The sequence below is a fragment of the Diabrotica undecimpunctata genome, chromosome 5, assembly GCF_040954645.1.
Source record: "Diabrotica undecimpunctata isolate CICGRU chromosome 5, icDiaUnde3, whole genome shotgun sequence".
Classification (NCBI taxonomy): domain Eukaryota; kingdom Metazoa; phylum Arthropoda; class Insecta; order Coleoptera; family Chrysomelidae; genus Diabrotica; species Diabrotica undecimpunctata.
Window position 1 is genome coordinate 161,466,625 of NC_092807.1, and position 25,473 is coordinate 161,492,097.

The window sequence follows — 25,473 nt, forward strand, 5'->3', positions numbered from 1 at the left end:
ATTTGTTTTTATATCTGATTCTCATAGAGGGCGCTAGTTACACGGATCGTACTAAGTATTAGTCAATATAACTTTTTTAAGAGTATAATTATTAATCAAAATTTCAAGTACACTTACATAATTCAGTTTTACACGAAAAAGGTACTCTGGTAAAACTCGATACTGTGTACCGTTTTCGGAATATTTTGATTTGAAAATTATGAAGTAATAATTGATGCTGGTAGTAATGATAAAGTTCCAATAGGTATGCCTCTATTTTCTCCAAGTGTGCCATGGAAATCTGAAATTTATTGATTGTCATGACGATAAATCAACAATAATTAGAATTTTGAAACTTTGTTATTTGTAAAATCAAATCAAAATGTACTCAAATGTTGAATACACTGACATGTTATTAACCTTAGTCAAATGTTTAGGATGTTCTAGTGCAGCTGTGACACGTTATGCAGAAAAGTTTCCTAGAAGAAACTTACCAAGTAAAAAAACATTTAGAGCTGTTGAACGACGTTGTCGAGAAACTGGGAATGTAAGACCAAATAAAATAAATTCTGGTAGACCAAGAACAACAAAAACAATTAATAAAGAAAATAATATTTTAAATTTACTTGATCAAGATCAAACAGTAAGCGTAAGGAATATAGCAAGACAAACAAATACTTCTTCTTTAAGTACTTGGCGAATACTGAAAGAACAGCAATTACATCCTTATCATTACAGACAAGTCCAAGAGCTCTTGCCAGATGATCTACCGGTTAGAGTGGATTTTTGTGAAACATTGCAACAAAGGACAGCCCACAATCCAAATTTTTTAAAATGCATTCTTTTTACGGACAAGGACACCTTTGAGCGAAAAGGTATGTTTAACTCCCATAATGCACACTACTGGTGTGATGAGAATCCACGAGTCAAAAGGGTATCACATTACCAACACTCATTTAAAGTTAATGTTTGGGCAGCAACTTTAGGTAACAAATTAATAGGTTATTATATTCTACCTGGAAATTTAAATGGTGATATGTATCTTGATTTTTTAAACAATTCTTTATTCGAGATATTAGAAGATTTAACGCTAAACGAGCGAAGATCTTTATTTTTTATGCACGATGGAGCTCCACCACACTTTGAAAGAAGGTGTCGTAATTGGTTGAGTAATCATTTTCCGAATCGATGGATTGGTAGAGGTGCAGAAGCTCCGATTCATTGGCCTCTTCGGTCATGCGATTTTAACCCTTTGGACTACGCAGTTTGGTCGTATATTAAGGAAAAAGTCTATGCTACAGAGGTAAATTCACGCCAAGAATTGGAAGAAAGAATTCAACGTCAATTTACTGACATCATAGCTGATCCCCTACCGTTTAGAAGGTTAATGGAATCTTTAGAAAAAAGAATAGATTTGTGTATTCGCGAAAACAGAGGGCATTTTGAATACTTACTGTAATTGAATTTTATTTTATGTTCTTAGTCATTAATTTAATTTTCTTCTTGTGAGTTTTGTTTAATTACTAACTATTTTATACCAGCATCAATTATTACTTCATAATTTTCAAATCAAAATATTCCGAAAACGGTACACAGTATCGAGTTTTACCAAGAGTACCTTTTTCGTGTAAAATTGAATGATGTTTAAGTTTACTTGAAATTAATAATTATACTCTTAAAAAAGTTATATTGACTAATACTTAGTACGATCCGTGTAACTAGCGCCCTCTATGAGAATCAGATATAAAAACAAATTTATGGGATGTATCAGCTTCCAAAACATATTCGTATAAAATTTCATTACAATGTTGCCAGTAGTTTCGGCAAAATCGTAAAAAATGCGTAAATTTTTTTTTCTTCAACGCTGTATTTGCTGAAAATTTTGTAAAAATTAAAAGTGCATATTTTGTTTAAAATTTGAATTATTTCGATTAAGGGTGGCCTGCTGATTAAAAAAATCTAAACACGTTGCCAGAAATTATTCACCGTTTTGCCGGAAAATCGAAAAAACTGTAGATCATTGGATTTTTATCAAGTTTCGTTAATCGGCTATATTGGCGTCAATTTTGGTCCGAGAGTCAAGCAAATACACATTTCCTACATAATTGGCCGCTCGTTCTTCTGCCATACTCATAATTTTCCTAGATCTGACGGTTCGTGAGAAAAATTTCCACTTGGATGTCTGTATTTGCTGAAAATTTCGTGGAAATTAAAAGTGTATATTTTGTTTAAAATTTGAATTATTTCGATTAAGGGTGGCCTGCTGATTAAAAAAATCTAAACACGTTGCCAGAAATTATGCACCGTTTTGCCGGAAATTCGAAAAAACTGTAGATCATTGGATTTTTATCAAATTTCGTTAATCGGCTATATTGGCGTCAATTTTGGTCCGAGAGTCAAGCGAATGAACATTTCCTACATAAAATTGGCCGCTCGTTCTTCTGCCATACACAGAATTTTCATACATCTAACGGTTCGTGAGAAAAATTTCCACTTGGATGTCTGTATTTGCTGAAAATTTCGTGAAAATTAAAAGTGTATATTTTGTTTAAAATTTGAATTCTTTCGATTAAGGGTGACCTGGTGATTAAAAAAATCTAAATACGTTGCCAGAAATTATGCACCGCTTTGCCGGAAAATGGAAAAAACTGTAGATTTTTTAATTCGATTTTTCCTCTTTTCCGGCAAACTGGGGTTAAGGGAACAGAAAAAATCACATGCTTGGAATAAGCTGGACCAAGTGCATCTACCGAAACAATAAACAAAATTTTTTTTTTTTTAAATTTGGAAAAAAATTTCCAAGGGGGTACCCTTAGATTTTTATCGAATTTTGTTAATCGGCTATATTGGCGTCAATTTTGGTCCGAGAGTCAAGCGAATACACATTTCCTACATAAAATTGGCCGCTTGTTCTTCTGCCATACTCAGAATTTTCCTACATCTAACGGTTCGTGAGAAAAATCTCCACTTGGATGTCTGTATTTGCTGAAAATTTTGTGAAAATTAAAAGTGTATATTTTGTTTAAAATTTGAATTATTTCGATTAAGGGTAGCCTGCTGATTAAAAAAATCTAAACACGTTGCCAGAAATTATGCACCGTTTTGCCGGAAAATCGAAAAAACTGTAGATCATTGGATTTTTATCAAGTTTGGTTAATCGGCTATATTGGCGTCAATTTTGGTCAGAGAGTCAAGCGAATGAACATTTCCTACATAAAATTTTCCGCTCGTTCTTCTGCCATACTCAGAATTTTCCTACATCTAACGGTTCGTGAGAAAAATTTCCACTTGAATGTCTATTTGCTGAAAATTTCGTGAAAATTAAAAGTGTATATTTTGTTTAAAATTTGAATTCTTTCGATTAAGGGTGATCTGCTGATTAAAAAAATCTACACATGTGGCTAAAAATTATGCACCGTTTTGCCGGAAAATGGAAAAAACTGTAGATTTTTTAATTCGATTTTTCCTCTTTTCCGGCAAACTGGGGTTAAGGGAACAGAAAAAATCACATGCTTGGAATAAGCTGGACTAAGTGCATCTACCGAAACAATAAACAAAATTTTTTTTTTTGAAAATTTGGAAAAATATTTCCAAGGGGGTACCCTTGGATTTTTATCGAATTTTGTTAATCGGCTATATTGGCGTCAATTTTGGTCCGAGAGTCAAGCGAATACACATTTCCTACATAAAATTGGCCGCTTATTCTTCTGCCATACTCAGAATTCTCCTACATCTAACGGTTCGTGAGAAAAATTTCCACTTGGATGTCTGTATTTGCTGAAAATTTCGTGAAAATTAAAAGTGTATATTTTGTTTAAAATTTGAATTATTTCGATTAAGGGTGGCCTGCTGATTAAAAAAATCTAAACACGTTGCCAGAAATTATGTATCGTTTTGCTGGAAAATCGCAAAAACTGTAGATCATAAGATTTTTATCAAATTTCGTTAATCGGCTATATATGCGTCAATTTTGGTCCGAGAGTCAAGCGAATAAACATTTCCCACATAAAATTGGCCGCTTGTTCTTCTGCCTTACTCAGAATTTTCATACATCTAACGGTTCGTGAGAAAAATTTCCACTTGGATGTCTGTATTTGCTGAAAATTTCGTGAAAATTAGAAGTGTATATTTTGTTTAAAAGTTGAATTATTTCGATTAAGGGTGGCCTGCTGATTAAAAAAATCTAAACACGTGGCTAAAAATTATGCACCGTTTTGCCGGAAAATCGAAAAAACTGTAGATTTTTTAATACATTTTTCCTCTTTTCCGGCAAGCAGGGGTTAAGGGAACAGAAAAAAAAACACATGCTTGGATTAAGCTGTACCAAGTATATGTACCGAAACAATAAACAAAATTTTTTTTTGGAAAATTTGGAAAAAATGTTCCAAGGGGGTACCCTTGGATTTTTATCGAATTTGGTTAATCGGCTATATTGGCGTCAATTTTGGTCCGAGAGTCAAGCGAATACAAATTTCCTACATAAAATTGGCCGCTTGTTCTTCTGCCATATTCAGAATTTTCCTACATGTAACGGTTCGTGAGAAAAATTTCCACTTGGATGTCTGTATTTGCGTTACAAAAATTTTTTACTAAGCAAAAACCAATTATTTTTCAGTTTTTTACCTACCTTAGAGATGGGGTTACCTTTTTTTGAAACACGCTGTAGGTACTATTAAATTTAATCTTCTTTTAAAATAACAACTACTAGTAAAACATAATTTTCACAATGAATAAATATTGGTGAAATTATTACAATATAATCTTAAACTGATTTATACTTAATTGAAAATAAACTGTTGATTTAATTAAAATTAAAATAAATTTTATATATAAATTAACATGCCATTTTTTAACAGTTTGGTATTTGTACTGCCCCAGGTCAGATGGTAGGCATTCGTATCAAATTTAATGATTAATTGCAGTTTATTTTTCATGCGATCTGTCACTAACTGTTCCAACTCCCTCGATGGTTGTTCGGGATCATCATATGGGAGGTATGCCGATCCGAGAACTATCTCCTTTTATAACTTCTCTCTCTATGACCTTTACCTTTACTGTCGTTCAATCTGTGAAACAGAGATCACAACCAGTCTTCTGTGTTAAGGTCTTTATTTTGCCTCTTTAGACGGATCCTGATGGTTTCTTCATCAAGCTCTTTCTCGGGGACGCGATGGGGCTCTTGGTTCTTAACTCTATACTCGTTAACACAGTTCACCCACAGTGTCCCTTCGCTAAACGATGTTTTATGGAACTGCAGAAGTTCATTTTGACCTCCGATAGGAGCATCATCAAGTGCTTGCTCCAGTTTGTTAATGATCAAATTTGCTTGAGCTCCAGCTAGTTCAGTATCAGGATGGTGTTTGTGTGCTACCACCATTCTGAATACTTTTGCAACGGTGCTTTATGACTAGTCTGCTCGTTATAGCCCCTTGGTTTCTTAGCAACTCTGTTACAAGGGGGGTGATGGTATTCTACCGAAGTCTCTTTTTATCCTCGGGTGTTGCTGATTTGGTTTTCTTGAGATTTGCTATTCTAGCAGCCATTTTTGCTTTTTTTCTCATCTTCCTTTGTTGAGCTCTAGTGAGGCGTTATTGGAAGCTTACTCATTTATTTTTTTAACTTAAAAATCCGAAATTATACTTCACAATTTCGAATTTTAAAATTGTAAAAAATAATTCTTTGGTGTATGTGCTAAGAAGCAATTCTGGCGCACTAACAAGATAAGGAATTATTGTTTTTTGACGAACACTTTACAATTTTTTGAGCTTTCTCTCTCGGTGGTTGACTTTTAATTAATTTTATTTATAGTTTATAAGAAGAGAGTTTTAATTATATTATTTGTAGATTTGTACATATTTAAATTTAAAATTTGAATCATACTATTTTTTTTAAAAAGATTCATTTATTAAAAGATGAAATAATATTTTATTTTCTTCAAAAAATTTTACATCACGCAAAAATTTAATGTTATTCTACGACCACGCGGCATCTACATATAAAAATATCTAAAGTTGCATTTGTTGCCCCACTCTTTCCTATTTTACAAGCAGTAATAGCGCTGACATGACCGCTCCCTAGTGGTACAAATAAGGAACTAAAATCATGATCAAGTTCTCATTGTTTTGTGTATAACCTTTGCCGACGCTAAAAAATTACAGTGAAAGATTCTTCTATATGCGTCTATATTAAAAGAATATAGACGCATATGCCATGCCTAAGGGCTACTATAAAAAAACGACTCTATAATTATTATCTTATCAGCAGACAAAGGGAATGCACCTGTGATAATTGATAAAATTCAATATGAAAACAAAATTAAAGATCTAATACCGAACGGACCCTATACAAAATTAAAAAAGGATCCAACAACGCCTTTGGAAAACGGAATATATAGAAGTTTATTCAATTTAAAGAATATTTAACAAATTATCAAAGAAGATTAATTACACCTCATTACATTAAGATCCTTCATTTTTATGAACTACCGAGAATTTATAAAACGAATATACCACTTAGACCTATTTGTAGTAGGTACCATGAATTCGCCTTGTAGTGAACTGTCAAAATTTTTATTAAATATTATACAAACATTTGAAAATAAAAATGATACATTTATAAAAAATACACAACATTTTTTAAATAAGAAATTGATTTAAAAATTCCTTTATAAAAGGTATAATAATAAAAAACTCTATCTGGCCCTACTACTATCCCTGTTCTACCCTACCCTACCTTCCTAAATTTACCCTATTTATTATTATACCTTTTATAAAGGAATTTTGAAATAAATTATTTGTGAAACATTGAATTTAATTCATATATTTTAGTAATTTTTGACATAAATTGTATATTTACAAATGTGCCATTAGATAAGGCTTTGAATATTTATAATCAAGCCAAAATTAGAGAGTGATGATACATTGGTATTTTCAATAATGAATTCTATAAACAAATGGTCTAGCAATGTGTTCTACTTTATTTCCATTATTAGCCAATATATTTATGGAAGATTTTGAAACTAATAGTATTTCTAAACAAAATTTAAAACCCATAGTATGGTGAAGATATGTAGATGATGTATTCTCAATATGGCCTCATAGATCAGAGTTGTGAGATACATTCCTAAATGATCTACACGATAAAGAAAAAGCAATAACATTTGCGATGGAGGAAAATAATAACACACCACTTTTCTTGAAATATAGACTTTAACCAAGCTTTTGATAGTGTGAAAAGAGACAAAATGCTGGAAGACCTCCGAAATCTAGGTATACCAAAAAAATATATCAGCCTCATAAAAATGACGTTAAAGGTTCAAAAGCCGCAGTTAGAGTAGATGGAGAACTGTCTTCCCTGTTTGACATCAACATGGGAGTGAGACAGGGAGACGCACTTTCAACCATACTGTTCAACCTAGTTCTTAAACCACTCGTCACAAAACCAATGTAACCGGCCATGTAAACACCAAAACAGTACAAATTACTGCATACGCAGACGTTGTCGCTATTATTAGTAGAAGCAAGACACGACTAATGGAAACGTTCAAGCAAATTGATCCTGAAGCACGAAAAAGAGGGCTTAAAATAAACGAAACAAAAACTAAGTACATGACAATAAAAAAAAAATAATAATATGAGAATGAAAATAATATAACAATAGACAACTATACTATTGAACGTGTGGATGCCTTCACATATCTGGGCACAGAAAGCAGAAGAATTCCGTAAGTAGCGAAATTATTGCACATATTTCCAGTGGAAATCGTACATACTATGCTAATAAAAGATTGATGACATTGAAATTATTAGACAGTCGTTGTTACACCTGGGTAATGGCGAAAAAAGGAAGAGGAAGACGACACATGGAGAATCAGGAGAAACGACGAGGTAAATGAACTAAATAAAGGGTATGACATTGTACGATTTGTGATAAGTCAAAGACTGTCATGGCTGGGACATGTTCCGCGACAAGAAGACACGAAAACGACAAAGAAGATGTTACATTGGAAGCCGGTAGGAAGGCGGAATAGAGGAGAAGGGCCCAAGAGAGATCTGAATGGAAGGACATAACCAGACAGGCAAATACTCATCCAGGTTTATGATGCCAAAAAAAGAAGAAAAACATTTCTTGTATGTTTTAATCTCTAAGAACGATACTGAATATGAGAGTCAGATAGAAAACCAACACACACCAGCAAATATCTAAATTACAAAATCAAATCACGATATCAATATCAAAAAGGGAATCATTAAATCCTTATACGATAGAGCCAAAATTACTTGTTCTAACGAAAGTTTGTTCTTAAAGGAAAAACATTTGTTAACATCTGTTTTATTAAAAAAATAATTATCCTTTATCGTTTATAAATAAGAAATTTTTAACAGTCGACCGAATGGAACAGTACAACTTAGAACGAGATCCTCCAGCATACACAAGAAATAAATAATAATAATAATAATAATTAATAACAATACCGTACATAAAATTATTATAGGAAAAACTTAAAAAGATAGGAAATAAATTCAACATTTTAACAACATTCAAAACAACAAACACATTGAGATCTATTTTATATAAAACTAAACCTAACAGTAAATAAGAAGGACAAAGAATTTATTGTATTTTATAAAATATCTTGTGAACGCCATCAGTTTTATTTAGAGAAACATCAAGACCATTAAATGTTAGATTAAGTGAACATCAATCTTATATTAAAAATAGAGAATTTGATCTCAAATATGTAAACGCGTATGAGAAAATAAACATAGGGTTTAATGGAACGATTTAAGTATAGTCCTAAAAGAAATAGATGGTAAAAAGAGAAAAATCAAAGAAGCGGCTCAAATTATGCTAAATGAAATCAATTGTGTAGCAAATTCCTCGGCACAGTGCAGTAGGACCTGGTTATCCATATTTAAAGAGGATTAAAAGGAAAATATCAGTATTAGTAAGTCGGTAAAATATAGACGATACATCATATATGTTTTTTAAATAACAAACATATAAAATCAGAATTTGGTGTTTATTGAAAGTAAACTAAATGCACGACCAAATACTTACCATGTCGGGATAGTATTATGAGGATTGTCCTGGTTTTTTCCTTATGATTTACTACGGAATCACTAACTGAAGAATTTTACCATCTTCATGGCATGTGCTTGTCTTTTGAAAGACGAATCACATGCTATGATTTTTCTGACGGATATTCTCCAGTTAAAGTTGATTTCATGTAATCGAATGAACTATCTTAAAATAAAGTCCTCCCAGGAACGCAACTCAGCAATATTGACAATATCATTTTAAAGTCGTCTACTTTAAAATGTATAATATATGTCTGATTTGTCAATATAAATTAGTCAGATAAAACTAAATTATTAAAAAAATTGTTTCACCAAGTAACAAAAAAAATTTTAAGAACGATTTTCGAAGTGGAAATTGAAACGTCAATAAACTTATTTCAGACTTCAGTTGTGGATTATTCCCATTAAAATAGTAATTAATTTAAAAAGAGTTTAATTTATGTTAATTCAACGAACTGAATAAAGCATACGTTAATATATTAAAGCACTCGCTAATTGGATGCGGTTTCGGAGCATTTCTACTAAACTATGTGGTACAATTTAGGCAATTGAAGTTTGTAATTATATCTGATGTTGAAGTATTTTCACATTAAGTAAAGCGTATACAGAGTGACAATTTGAAAATTGTTTACCAACAATATCTGAAAGTTCGTACTTATACATATATAATATGAACAATTGAAAAGACATGAATTTTGTTTTTAAACGCAATGCTTTCGGTGAGTATTGTTAGCCCTTAATATTCAACCTCCTAACAAGACTAAATGTTACCTTAGAATTTTAAATAGGAAGAAGGGTCCTCTTGGAAGTGGAAAATCGTAGAAGATGGAGGGCTATAGTGGAAGCGGCGACGACTCACCCCGAGTTGTACAGCCAGTCAAGACGAAGAAGAAACCAGGGTCCTCTGGCATATAATTTTAAAGGCCTTCAATTTTCCCTTCAACGGTAGCCTTATTTAATATTTTTTTTTGCTCAGGAGTTGCAAAGAAAATCGCGTTCAAAATGGAAAGAAATAATTATAAATTTCTCGCACTGAGATTAGTAGTTGTAAGACGAGAATTGATTCTTTTCTTAAGCTCGAAGAACAGGAAAAACTGTAGTTTTCACGATACTCGCTTCATTTTTATTTTAATTTTATAACAATAACTTAACTAACAAAAACCCAAAAAACACATGTTTATACATAATCAATAACTGTTTAAATGACTATTTTGTTTTAAATGGTAAAAAAGTTTTGTTCGTACTTCTCGCTTACATTTTGAAAAAGAAGATCTAATTAAATATCGTTTATAAACAATAATATACTAATAGTGATCTCGGATACCATTTAATTGCTTTGCTGCTGCCAAACCATCTATTCGGAAATCTCTCGTTAAAGCACAGTCGGCCACGAAGAGAATAATGACAATTCGCAGGAAATTTAAAGGATTCTCGTGTAAGTCTAAGTTACTTTTTGCGTCTATTTAAGTTTCTAGCTTAACAATTACGTAACGATGAATCTTTAATTCGTCATGTATGCATCCACTGCTAAACATAGGTCTACCACAGCTCTTTCCATCTGTCTGTCTTGTGCGGCTTGCATTCACTTACTGCTAACGCGCTTCAGGTCGACAGTCCATCTGGTTGGTACATGCCCTCTGCTTAGTAGTGATTCTTGTCTTCGTCTGCACTCGACAATATGTTTTGTCCATCAGTTGTCTGATAATCTGGTGACTTGTCCTGCCCAATTCCACTTTAGTGACGCGATTTTTTCGATAGCGTCTGTTGTGTTTGTTCTACGATGTATTTCTTTGCTTGGAATTCGGTTTCTCAGAGAGACACCCAATATCTGGCGATCCCTAACGTTCTGAGTCATGCGAATCCTATGCACTACCTTTTTTCTTCTTCTTCTTTTTTCTCTTTATAAGCAATTCTACTTGTTCGTTGGCGGATTAATACCTCCATGGAAGGTTGTCACTGCGTCTTTTGCGCGGTCGTCCAATACTTCTTCTGCCGATTGGTAAATTATCTCGTGCTATTTTGACGACACGGGTCTCCTCTATTCTGCTTATGTGGTGATTTCATTCTTTTTTTCTATTTTGTGTCCGTTCATATATACACTGTACGTTACATTTTTTTCTAATGTCTTCACTTCTCTTTCGATCTCGCATCGTATTTTCTGTAATTGTTCTCAATAATCCCATCGCTGCCGTTTCTAGTAGTCTTTGCATTGTAGCTGTTCGGGTCTTATTTCTAAGGCATATGTCATTATATGTCTTACACTGGCTTTATAAATTGATATCATCTCAGTGTTAATGTGTCTGTTTAGCCATATAGTGTTATTAAGGCATCCTGTCAGTCTATTTGCGTTTTGTACTTGATCTCCCACTTCTTTGTCCAGGCATCCATAGCTAGACAGTGTAATTCCTAGGTATTTTATTTCCATTACTTGTTCAATACTGATGCCATCAATTTCTATTTTACACCTGGTTCTTTGCTGACTACTATGACTACTATTGAGATGAGATTGTCATATTAAATTGTTTTGCTCTTATGTTAAATCTGTGGACCAGTCTTGTGCAGACTATCTTTATCTTGGGCTATTAATATTGCATCGTCTGCGTAACAAGTATTTTTATTTCTTTGTTTCCCATCCTGTAACTTCATCCTTTGTTGTTAACACTTCTGACGATTTTATCCATGATCAAATTGAAGAGCATGGGGCTCAATGAACCCCCTTGTATTATTCCGCTGCCTATCTCTATAGGTTGTCCATCTATCCTTACTTCTATTTTGTTGTTTTGGTAGATGTTTTGGATAGTTTTTATAATATTTAGGGGAACTTATCTATTATACAGAACATGGATTAGATATTTGAGTCTTACTATGTCAAACACTTTCTTTAGTTCAATCACACACAGAAATTCTGGTCTTTTATACTCTAGTGATCTCTCGGTAATTTGCTTTATAACGAATATTGCATCTGTAGACGATCTTCCACTGCTTCAACTCTGTTGTTCATCTGCTAAACTTATCCTCTAATTTATTACCACTTTTAAAATTTTAGCTGTAAGTTTTAGCGTAGTACTTAACAAGTTCATACCTCTGTAGTTTTCTGGCTGTTTTTTATCTCCTTTTTTGAATAGTAGAATTAGTATTCTCGTTCTCCATTCTTTCGGTATTTTATTGTGTTTTATAATTGTATTATTTAGTTTTGTTAATTGTTCTGTTATTGCTGCTATCCCGTCTTTACTTGCTAGCTTTTTTAGGTAGGAAATCTACGTATCCTTTTCTATGTGTTTTGGTTCTATTAGTTCCTTGACCTTCGTTCTTTGACCTTTTATGAAGCGCCATATTTCCTTTTGCAGACCGTAAAAATCATGTTCCATTTTTTTCGAAAAGCGTTCCCAGTAAAAATTTTTAATTTTTCTTACACGTGCATGTAGTTCGTTTCTAATTGTCTTGTAATTATGGTGTGTCTCTTGTGGTTTGACATGTATTGTATGGCTATTGTCGTCCGTCAGTGTTCGAATATTGTAGGAGCATAGCCAAATTGTCATCTTGTGGCAGCCGGGTCTTACCCAGGGATTCTTAGCACCCCCCCTTCCGTTAGTTGTTTGATCGCTGCCGTGATCAAGTCTCTGGGAAGTGCTGGGCACTGGGGGCCTTTTCTTTTTTGTCCTGTACATTGACTTGAAAGTTTGGACCGTTATCTCCTCACGCTGGTCCAGTGCGGGTTGAGGAGGGAAGGGAAGGGTTTGGGTAGGTCTGGGTTGGTGGGTAGGATTTATGGCTTAGGATCCGTTTCTCTGCCGGAAGAGGATTGGGAGAAAAAGCCGAGCTCGCGTGGGCAGGGGCGCATCCCTGAAGCAGACCTGTCTTTACCGGGATCGTAAAGAGTGTCTACCCGCTATCCTGAAGCATTCCTTACAAAAATATTGAGAACTACAGAATTGACGACAGTATTAAGAACCATAAAAGAAATTTTTCTTAGAGATAGAAAAAGGAATGAAGATACATTAAGAGAAACTAGATAAAGAGATCATGCCGATAGAATGAATCCAGGAAGAATCGCGAAATGGCTAAAAACACACAAACCAATACAAAAAAACCCACTGGGAATACCCCAAAGACACGGTATGATAGCTGAAGGTCAACATCACAAGAGCTGGAGTGTACAATAAAGAGAACCATATTATTCTACAATAAAAAGAAGACAACTTTTTCACTTTTTTGTAAGTCTTAACTCTTTGGTATTTGTGATTTGTTAGACCAATGAAATTCGTGATATTTCTGGGATGCATTAAGAAATAAGAATCTTTATTTTTCTAAAATTCTCACAATAATTATTATTACTATTGCACATTCTGCATTAACTAGGAAATATAATATGAATTTATAAAATAAAATAAAGGTAATAAAAACGCTTTCAAAGTTTCTGGAAATATATCTTGCAGCACCTATTCCTAAAGTCGCTTTAATGAATTTTATGTCACTCGTGCAATTAATGCCGCTCCGCAACTCCATTAAACTGCAAAGAGATCCTATTGTTTAGAGCATTATTAAATTCTATGAAACGTTTCCTTTATTTTAAGTATTTTCATTTACTAAATTAAATCTTTGTTTTTCATTATAAAAGCAGTACTTATATTCATCCCAGCTTTGTTTGATCGTAAACTTTCATCATAATTCATTATTGCAAGGTTTTTACTTTTAATTTTAAGAGACACTAATAAAATCATTTATTACCGTATTGTTTTTACTCCAGTCACTGTGGAGGAAAAGAGGTCAATACCTCTAAATTTTTTATAACTGAATCGATTTTGCTAATAATTTGGAATTAGGCTTATCTTACGTCCCTCTTCAAAAGATATATATGCGATAGGTGAGCTTTTTATTTTTAAAATGAAAAAAATTTATATTAAAGCATTTTATGGATTTAAATCGTGTTAAATTAGGTAATTGAAATATTGTCAATTATATTAATGGATATTGTGTACATTGCCAACCCTTAAATAATCTTAAAAACCACCCCTTTTAATAAAAATAATTGTAAAAAATCGTTTAACAGGTTTAAATGCTTTTGTAGTGCATTTATATCATCTACAATGTAATTCTCTGCTTATATAAAATAATTTTGGTTGATTGCAACACTTCAACCCTTAAAAACTACCCCCTATGTCAAAATATATAAAAAAATCTTTTTAAACAACTTCAAAAGTTTTTAATGTCCATTTATATTCAAAAATTCCTTTTTTATCAATAAAATATTTTTTGATTGATTGCTTATTTTCAACCCTTAAAAACCACCTCTATGCTCACGAAACAAATTCCCCTTTGGTAAATGTCTTAATAAAAAAATTAAGTATACTCATGATGTTTTTATTGTTAAAAATTATGCATGAAAACACTTTATATTAGAAAGTATATAAAATATATTTACAAAAATAAAAATTATTTACAATATATCAAATTATTCATTGTCTGAAGAACATGTTCCACACGTAGCATTGCAAAATAGACCTAGTCTACGACAGCCACAGGCTGAGCACCCTTTTTGCAATTGCAAAAAATCATTTTCAATAGTTCTTCTGGTGCAGGTGAACTTTTCATTATTATTGGTTGTAAAATATCACTCTTGAACCATCCCCAATCCGTTATATCAATCTCTTTGTTTCCAAGCCATATCTGAGTTTGTAAATAAACTCTTTTGATATACTCATCCAGGGCACTTACAGTTGGTACAAGAGATGATAATTTAACTGCACTATTTTTAGTTGTGGCTCTAATAAAGGATTCGTATCGCATTTGTTCAAGTAATGATGAATAATCTTCGACCTTATTCATTTTGTTCATGTGGGTGTCTTTCGCAAGGCCATACAGCAAAATTGTACAGTATCTCCCAGCTTCTAAAATGTCTTCGAGATCTGAAGTACTCCTGTCATTGGCACTCATTGGCGGCTTGCCCACGCAACTTCAAAGGAGTGTCGCTTCTCTGTGTTCGTTAGTTCCTTGAAGCAAATGTTCAGTTTAGAGGTGCCTATATTATATACATAACATATATAGATGTATGTATGTATGTATTATATACATATTTGTTTGAGTGTTAGTGTCTCTGTTACTAGTTTTTGAATATACTTGAATAAAGCATTTATATATACAGAAAATAAGTTGACGCTCCTAAATATAAATAACATGCTCCAAAATTTTTTTAGAATAACTCTGTTAATTTTTAAGCTACAGTGTCCATTTAAAAAATATTTTGAAAGTAATTTCAAAAGCTACAAGACTAAGTAGATTAAAATATGTTAAAATTCTTTTTTTTTTAAATAGTAAAGGGCCAAAGTGCTGATTACAGGTGTGTCAGCCGCTGTATCTCAAACTTCAATTGGCTATATCTCTATTATTTTTCGAGCTACAACAAAAATAAAAAAACCAAAATTTTTGTTAAGAAAAAAACTACATTTTGGTATAAAACCATTTTGCACGTATCTCTTATAGTTTTAGATTTATTTTGAAAAAAAGTAAATTTTTAGATAATTAAAAAAAAAGATTTTTTAATTTAAACACGATTTTTTCAGAAAATACGCATTTTAAACAGGCTACACTTTTAAAACTTATAAATAACACTAAAATAAAATGAATTGTAGAAGATATACGTTTATTTTCAATTCTGATCGAAATAGTGTTACTTATACTGCTCGTTTTTTTTTAAACGCTAGAGTAATTCAAATTCTTTCCTTCGTATTTCGCATTGTTTTAAGCGAAATGACGTTTAACATAGCTCACTTTAAAGGTTTTTTTAAAAAGTGTTGTATGAGTTTTTATCAAAAAAGATGTTCATTTTCCGATATTTGATGTTAAATGCATCGAGTATAGTATCCCAAAAATAAAAAGTCATCTTCAAACAATTATAAATCGCTTAGTATTGTACTTATAAAACTTAGTAAAAAAACAATCTCTTTGTTTTTTTATAAGCTTTATTTTTGTTCATTATAGATTTTTCAATAAAACGCTTTGTTTGTGAGTTATTCGTACAAAATCATTGGAAAACATGTTCTTTTTTGCGAAAAGTTTACTTTTTCAAGTGCGTATAACTCAAAAATTGATTCAGCGACAAAAATTTATATGACATTTTTTGTTTAAAAGTTTATTCTCTATCAATTCCCGGGGTTATTTTGAGTCTAAAAAGTTCAACCCCCTAGATGGGGTGCCAACCACCCCAGGGGTAGAAGCACACATCGGCACCATATAACTTATGTTTTTTGAGTAATTTACTATCCACTGTAAAAATTTCAGATAAATCGGTGCAGTTATAAAAAATTTAAAGGGAAAATGCCACAGTAACTGGACTATTTATAAAATATTTTCTACGCAGTAAGGTGTACTTACTGTTTTATTCATTTAAAATATGTTTTGAAATCTTCTTTCTATTTAGAATGAGGTAACATAAATAAATAATGAAATAAATAAAAAACTTTACAATGAAGTTAAATACCTGGCTTTCACCCAGGAGGCTCGGGTTCGATTCCCGGTATCGGAAACAATTTTGTAACGAAATTGTTTTGCCTACCACATGGAGTATTATTATAAAGGGTAAAAAATTGAGGACTGAAATTATGGGGGTCGAGATATGGCAAGCAAAATAAATCGAAACGTATGCGAACGGCACTCAGGGTTTGTTAGGAGAATTGGGGTCGTGGATAAGTAAATGGCAAAGGGTCGGATTGGGGCAACTACAAAAAATGAAACAAAGGGGTACTAACGTGAATCTCTTGGGACAAACAAAACAAAAGGAAATACCTCTAGCAACTTAAAAAGGACGCCGCTTCGAGGTGCCAAATTATAACTAATACAATAGCTAGTTGTAACTATCGAAATAATTTGGTAGAAACCAAACTTCGCTGTAAGTCAAACTCTGTACCACTCGAACAAATTCAACTCCACTGTGATAGGGCAAGACAAAATTGAGATTTTAAATTGGGCATGGAACACAAACTTTGGAGCTCTGCTTCTTAAAAAGACTGGAAAATTGTGGATATATTTCAAATCTTTACTTTCCACACCTAAGCCGACTGTCTCTTACAGCGTCCCAAGTGAAAATGACGAAATTATCTTTAAAATTCATTCGCACAATCTTGGCATAAACAAAACATATAAACTGGAATATTTATTTGAAACGCAGAATATCCTAAAAGAGGCTTCGATCAAAGAAAACCGACAAAATACGCATCTTGTGAAATATAAACAACTCTAAAAATGGTTTATTTTATTCGGCGACGCTAAGATGAATTGGAAGAATTCGGTGTTTTAACTTGTACGAAAGGAAACAGATTATTCTTTGATACTTTAAATATATACTAGGGGATTTCAATACATATCCAAAGAATTTTCAAATGATACACTACTATACTGAGTTTCTTACGTCAGAATCAGTGTGGTTGAAAATTGCAAGCGAATTTGCCATATTTCGCCTATTCCGTAAATTATCATACATAAATCCTCCTTTAGATTCAACACCAGTTATAGATTTCGTCAAGATATAAGAAATTTTGCCTGACGCTGGTGGGATCACCCTACCGATTTATTATTATAATAACAAACTACAGACCCTCCAGGAGCGGATTCGCTAAAATTAACAAAAAAGTTGAAGTACATATAATATTTTAATAGGGTTGGAATAATAAATATAAAATTAAATATCATATCATATATTTAACAGGTATTTATATCTATGTAGTTATAGGTATGTTATTATGTACAATGAAATAAGAGAAATGAAATTTAAGAAATTAAGAAAAATAATGTTATAAACAGTAAAAGATTAAAAGAGTGGTAGCAAAAATCAAAATTAAAAAAGATAACATAATAAAATTAAAAACAATAACATAAAAAAATAAAATGGAATACAAGTCTATGTGACTATCGCTGTCATCTTCAGTAGAATCATCATCATCTAGTGTTTTAATTATTTATTTAATATGTGAGGTTAATGTTCTGTAATGATCTTCCGTTTTTATAACATGTGGATCAAAATTTTGCCACAGTGTTGGGGAAATCTTTTTTTCTTTTTCTACAGCATGTGATACCGATTGGCTACTAAATTTGGGACAGCAGTTGTTTCGCCGTAAACTTCCCTTAAGTTGGCTCCAAATTAATTTAATAGGGTTGAAAACACAGTAATAAGGAGGTAATTGCAATATAATATGACCATCACGTTTGGCTAATTCGTCTATAACAAACTGTTTCTTATAACTTTTGTGTGAAGAACTTCCAACATTTCTTTTTTTGTGTATGTTTCTTCAAAGTACAAACCATTTTCATAAAAAAAATCCGATATTTGTTTTTTCGTCGATCCTACACTTTTTTCGATTTTGTGTGAATAATTGATTTCAAGCAACTTAATTTTAGATGAGTAAATCAGATGAGTAAGCAAAGATGACTAATTCGTGTATAGCAAATTTTTTTAATACGAAGCATTGTGTAGAAATTTTAATTTTAACAATTTATTTGCACTGATATGTATCGAGTCAGTTCTGTAAATAATACAAAGTCCGGTCCTAGTAAGCTGTTTCAAAGCTATTGCTACCCGTCGCAAAGAAAATCGAGGGATTATTATATTATAATAGTAACATCAATAGGTATTGTTCATTATTATAATACTGCGGTCGACTGGGTCATCCCACCAGCCTCAGGCCAAATTTCTATCTTGAATCAAACTACATAAAACAGCGATAATCCTCTACAAGTACCTGCCTATTACTTTCATTTGCTTCTTTTTCTCAGCGGTCATCAAACAATTAATAATTTTCTGATGATACTGATTAACTTAGGTTAGGCCATTTTGAAAACAATAATTCAAGATGTAAAAATCTTGTATTTATACCCAGCTAATATAAAAATTTGTAAGGAAGTTTTTTGTTGTTGCTTTTGTTTTATAATATAATGGGATTTTTTTTTTATTTTTACATTGCATGTTAACAAGAGTAATAAGTAAATAGTCTGTAAGGAAATTAACGTGAGTTAGGTACCGTCTATGGCGATAGGTCTTCTGGCCATACTCTCTTCAATCTTCTTTCGGCAAGTGGTTGGATGAATAAATTATTTATGAGTTCGTTGTTGTGATCAGTGGTGCGATTTATATATTTCATTGAGTGATTCTTTATTACGTCCTTAGGTAATGGGATGTCCAGATCATTGTAAAATATTTAGTTAGATACATACCATGGAGCTTTATGTATTATACGGAGTATTTTGGATTGCAATGTTTGAAGTATCTTCGTATCTGAAAGTTTACTACAGCTCTATAATTATATTTCATTTGCCCAAACTGGTATGAGTATAGCTTTGTATAGAATCAGTTTATTATCTTTGTTAAATAGCCAGTTAATTTAAATAAAAAATACTTTACCAAAAACGATACGACAATTTTTCTCTATACGGTTTTTTTGTTTCAGGTGGTAATATTTTACCGACAGCATTTCATCATGCGCCGAACTTCCAGCCATACCCGCAGGTACAGTTAGCTGCTGCAGCAATAGATCCTCGGCAGTTTATGCCTCCTCAAATATTTTATTGGCCCTATCCCAGTCCTCCAGTGTCACCAACGAATTACTACCCAACAATACCTCCTCCGGGTGCTTTACCCCCACAGCAAGCCCAACAGCAAATGGTCAGTATTTAAAATTGATATTTCTAATCTACTATTTATAAGTTATTTTAGTAATAATACTGTAAATAACATTTCTCTAACGGTATTAGTATGAACTTTGTTCTCGACCGTGTCTTAGTGTCGTGTCTTAAATATAATCAAAGGAAAGGTTCAGCCTGGCGGATTCAATACGAAAAATAGCCAGAATATTGACTATAAGCAAATGAAAACTGAGATAATTACGGAGTTTACACGAAGAGTAAAACAGCTGCTTCGTTCACACCGTAACAGTTTGTTAAAGGCACTAAAAACCTACGCATATTCTGCGGTTACCTACTCATGTGGTATATACTGCCAAGGTTAGAGTTGACAACCAGAACACCCGATATATCAAAATATAGAGGGAAGTCCGCCAGGGTTGCATGATGTCACCACTACTCTTCAATGTCTACAGTGAAGCGGTATTTAAAGAAGCGTATATAGCACGTGCATCATTCGTTAAACCTAAAAAGTTTCTTTGTTGTAGGGATATAAGATTAGGACTACACCGAAACATTCTTAGCTTTAGTCTTTACCTTACACTACATGTTCATACTTACCTTACGTATTCACTACTCTTCTTTATGGCTTAGCAGCATGAACAATAAAACAAGTGCATCTGAAAAAGTTGGCTGCCTTTGAATTTTGGTGTTACAGAAGAATCCTAGGAATATCATGTACTCAAAAAATATCAAACGCAGAGGTAACCAGAAATGCGCATAAACTATATTACTAAAAACGAGAAAATATGCACCTGGATATATAAAATACTGCAAATTGCAGTATTTTATATATCCAGGTGCTAAAATATTGGCTGATATCAAGAAAGAACTTGAAACAAAAGCTTCATTACTTGCCATTTAAGATCAGACTATACCAACAAAAATCTCTTTAAATATATCGTCAAAGACCCTCAAGTTCAAAGCGACAAATGCCGATATGGATGTCAAACCCAAGAAACGATTCAACATCTTACTGGGGGCTGCCAGGCATTTGCTGGAACTAAATAAAAGGAACGGCTTGGTTCAATAAGGAAAATCCGTAATTAAGAAGTAGCTATCAAACTGGGACTTTTCCAAGCAAACCATCTGCCATATTATCAACAAGTCCCAGAGAGTATGCTTGAAAATAGCAACTTCAAGCTATATTGTGACCGCACTGTGCTGACAGACCCAGCAGTAGTACACAATAGACCAGACCTCGTACTGAAAACAAAAAGATTGCCAAGACACAGAAATCTGGAAATACAAATAAGGAGAAAACGGAGAATGAAAAGTACCCAAACGATACCTATTATTCTTTCTACTACTGGAGTCATTCCGAAGAACCTCTTAGAAAGTATGAAAAAGCTGCATCTGAATGAACTTCTCTAGAAGATCATGCAGAAAGCTGTAATACTTAAGACGTCCAGATGTGTACAAAAATTTTTGGGAGATACTCCAGCATACCAAGTCACCTAAGTCTCGATAACATGGAAAGAGACACCATCGTTTTGATACCGTAGGTATCTGGGATGAGTGAATTTTTCCCTTAGTGGGAGTAAGAGCCGTATGGCTAAAACTGTGACGGTTTTGATAATGAGTAATCATATTGTAATACGTGTACGTAGCCAATAACATTGTTTAATACATTGTATCTATTTTCGACCTATCTTTAACAATTTGACTTATTCTGAATCATAAAATTTTTTTGTAATGCGCTGTTTCGTTCTAAGACGTTCTCGCCACTGCATTTAAAACCAGCAATACGCGAATAAATATATTAACGGTGGGAACTTTTCAAATTGTCACCCACATACAAATAATTTAACATCTTGATTTTCTAGATGCCACCTGAATGTGCTCCTATGCCGCAGCTAGCGCCTCTACCGATTGATCCCAGGCTTTTGGCAGAAGTACACAGACAGGAATCTGAGAAAGATACCAGGACGAATCTTTCCCTTAATCAATATGTCGAAATTATAATATAGTTGATAGAAATATCAATAATATTAGGTGCTCGTACCAGAGACCTTTGAAAGTTAAATATTTAAATTCAGTGAGAAAAAACGTACTATGGTTTGATTTTTACATGAGGATAAATTTTCTATAATGTAATTTTTTAATAAGACAGATTCTAAAGAAAGAGGCAGCTTTTTAATATGACGATTTAAAATTGAGGTTGCTTTATATTTTGCAATATCGTGAATATCTCACAATTAATATTATAGTATACTTTATATAAATTTTTCCTTATTTCAATATGAAATGCAAGTTTATACTGAAAATAAATATTGATTTAATTTAATAAATGTCTTATTAAATATCAGTCAATGTTATTGCAATTGCAATAAAACTATCTAAATAATTCATATTTCAAAGTAATTACTACAATATATTTCTAATAAAAACTGGTTTTTTATAAAAATATATAAATAATAATAAAGAGTAATTAACAACAACTGATATAAGAACAATCCATTGGCACAACTCATAAATTATTAGCAGCATAAAAATTATAGAACCATTTATCTTTGACTGTAAATAATAGGAGCAATTAAACCTTTTAATATTCATGTCTCTAACCTACACTAAACAACAATATTTAGGTTATATTTTTGATTTCGCGATAACCTACCACATAAAAACGAACTACAATAAACATAATTTATTTTGCAAATAACTTTTTATTCAGCACTTTATTTCGCAAATAAATATTTTATATATCAAATAATTTTAATTTATTTTAACTATCAGTTTATCTGTTCAGATTTCTTTCCTATGTGACGCTAGAATTTTAAATCTAAACTAACAAAACTTTAAATTCTTTTGAATTAAATCGTACTTTAAAAATATTAATAATATTTATTAATTATATTAATATGTAATTAATATTTTTTGTATTATAAATTAAACGTATCGTTTCAAAAACAAAATATGATTGACTCATAGGTTGAAATGTCAGTAGTTCAGATTTATTTGTTCAGATCGCGTTAGGATTTTAAATCTAAACTAACATAAAGCTTTAAATTATTTTGTAATTAAATTATTAATTATGTAAGTACGTTTTATTTTACTTTATTAAAAGTAAATACTTTTCCGAACAATAAGATATACATTTGCGATGCTTTAAACAAGTACAACCAGCCGATATGAAAGAAAATTTAGATTTACTTTTTACAGGAGAAAGTTGACGTACAAAGAAATTAGTTTTACGTTTATTATGCAGCTCTTTTAATTTTATCGAAATATGCATTTTATAAAAAACAGCTTAAATTTTATGCATCCGTCATTCCTAATCTATTTTTAGCTTGTTTTATTGCCACAAAGCTTTGCGGAACGTCGTGGGAGAAAATATTGAATATATAACCGAGATAGAACTTTATAAATATTTATATAGTCTTAAGATTGCAATCTATTTGTGTTTTAAGCATTAGGATCTCAACGTTTCTCCATTTATAAGCTTCAGTCTAAGAGCAAATTTGATTAAATTTTAAAGAAAACGGAATGCTCTCTAAAGCGTTTAAAATAGTAAATAAAATTAGGAAAAACACTCGCGAGTTTTATTATTAAATATTCGTGTATAATATCGTAAAAGAGAAAATTTTGCCGGCAATATTTTTGACTGGTATGAAAGTATGTTTCCTGGTAATTTCCGTGAATTAAATTTGGACAGTTAAATCACGAGACGTCAAGTGAGTTTGTCAAACTTGAATAAAACCAGAAGAAAATTTTGCCGGTAAATAATTTTCTCAACGAAACATAATCTTTATTTATTTGTTAAAAATATTAAATATACAATTATTATAAGCTATAGTAGTTTGCCCATTCTTTTCTACCAAAGCATGTTTTTGTGTATTATTGACCTAGAGCATTTGGTAACTCGAAGGTCCAGCTTCATTTGTGGTTCTGAGATTTTCGATTAACTTCTGGTGGTGACTGGAATCCAGCTGCAGATATAGTTTTAGAGAGCTTGCATTTGAGTGACTTGTAAATTTAATTAACTCCTGTTCAGAAACACCTTGCTTAAACAAGGCTGACGTAGCTGAAGATCGATGAGAATGGTTTGTTATTTTATGTTTTTTTGTGTCTATTCCAATTTTTTCAGGTAAGATTTTTGCCCACTTAGATGTGGTGTTGATTCCAAGTGGATAGTTTTTGAACCAAGACCCATCCTTCCAGTTGGGGTGAACGGTAAGAAAGAGTCTGTTTGATAAAATCTTTGGTCTCCTTTTTTTCCATTAATTTCAAAAATACTCTAACTGGGCATAAGTTTTCGTTTAATGAATTTCTTATTAGCCATTTGCTGCTTGCTAAATTTTTCGAACCGCTGTTGTATTCAATTTGGTTCGTAAATTCTCCCATAGTATTAAAAGTCTTCTGGAAAAAATGAATCTTGTAGTTTACGGCCTCATTGCCTCTCCAAACAAGTTTAAATAAGCAAAGGTGAAAAAACTTTTTTGGTGCTCAATCAGGGGTTTCCTTTTTCCAGAACGTATAGCAGTGATAGCAGCTTTTAGTCCATCTTCTGCCTATTTTGGTCTTTCGGTTTTCCGAACGTAAGCATAAAGCATTTTGTAATCTAAAAAGCAATACAAAGACTAGCTATATCAGCAAAAATTCTCCCATGGGGTGAAAAAGATTATTCTTGAAATTCTCCCAAAGATTATTCGAAAATTACATCAACGTCTTGAAAAACAAACAATCGGCGATCTTGTCTAAATCCACACTACGAATGCAGTCATAATATAAACATGTAGTCGGCCAGTAAATACGAGACTGTGCGCTGTGTTGAATGAAATATTTTTGTCGGGTTGTCAAGATACTGATGCGCAGAATTCCCCCGTGCGCGGAATTCTCTAATTTCGTAAACACGATTACAATGCGACCCAATACGAAATATAGTTCAACACAAATAAAAATTGTAAACTTTTATAGAATAATTAAATAATTGCGTAACTGCAACAACTTTTTTCTTTTATTCTTTATAATTTATACTTTAACTACAACTCTAAATCAACTCATTTGTATTTTCTATAACCCTATATCTTTTTTTTTGCTCAAAAACACTATATAAAACAAATAAACTTTTACTGCGCATGTATAATTTTAATCAAATTTAAAAGATAAATTAATAATTATTCGGTGCACTGGACGGGGTATCTTTTAGAAATACTACAATGTGTAAAGTATATATAGAATTTTCTATCGATATCATTTTGTTTAATATATATTATTTTAAAAGTTCACCTTCTCGTTTCTTAATACCAGCAAGTTAAGTAATAGAAATAATTATCCTCATGTACTAAATCAAACGTATTTAATGGTCAGTTACAAATATAACTGATGGCAGCTACTGCTGCAATTAGTCAACTTGCCTATAGCTACTTAAATTGAATGCACTAAAGTGACGAATTGTTATTGCACATATCATTTTTTTTTTTAATTTTGTATCTATATTAGTTAACAATTATTAATAAATAATATAAAGTTAATATATTTACAGATTTATATATGCCTTTTTGTATGAGACTCTTTAATTGTGTCAAATCTACATTTTGTGATATCAGATTTCTTGCTCAAATGTTAATTTGGTTTTCCATTAAAAAAACAATTATATGTCAATCTCTCATAGAAATGACTTACATCAGGAATCATATAATTTTTTTTATTAAGGTATAACTATCCTTATAATTAGTCAACCCTATGAGGCCGGAAATAATTTAGGTTTAATGATTTTTTTTGTAATTATTAGAATTTTTTGAAC

The 25,473-nt window shown here is 32.0% G+C and overlaps 1 protein-coding gene across 2 annotated transcripts in view; it reads left to right on the forward strand.

The window, feature by feature from the left end:
* fus (epithelial splicing regulatory protein fusilli) overlaps positions 1 to 25,201 on the forward strand; it is a 273,674-nt gene extending 248,473 nt beyond the window's left edge. For both annotated transcript variants that reach the window (XM_072533110.1, XM_072533111.1), the window contains 2 exons: positions 19,496 to 19,710; positions 21,554 to 25,201. In XM_072533110.1, the coding sequence (XP_072389211.1) occupies positions 19,496 to 19,710; positions 21,554 to 21,697 (359 nt within the window). In that variant the 3' untranslated portion in view covers positions 21,698 to 25,201. The remainder of the gene's footprint in view (positions 1 to 19,495; positions 19,711 to 21,553) is intronic.
* The last annotated feature ends 272 nt before the right edge of the window (positions 25,202 to 25,473 follow it).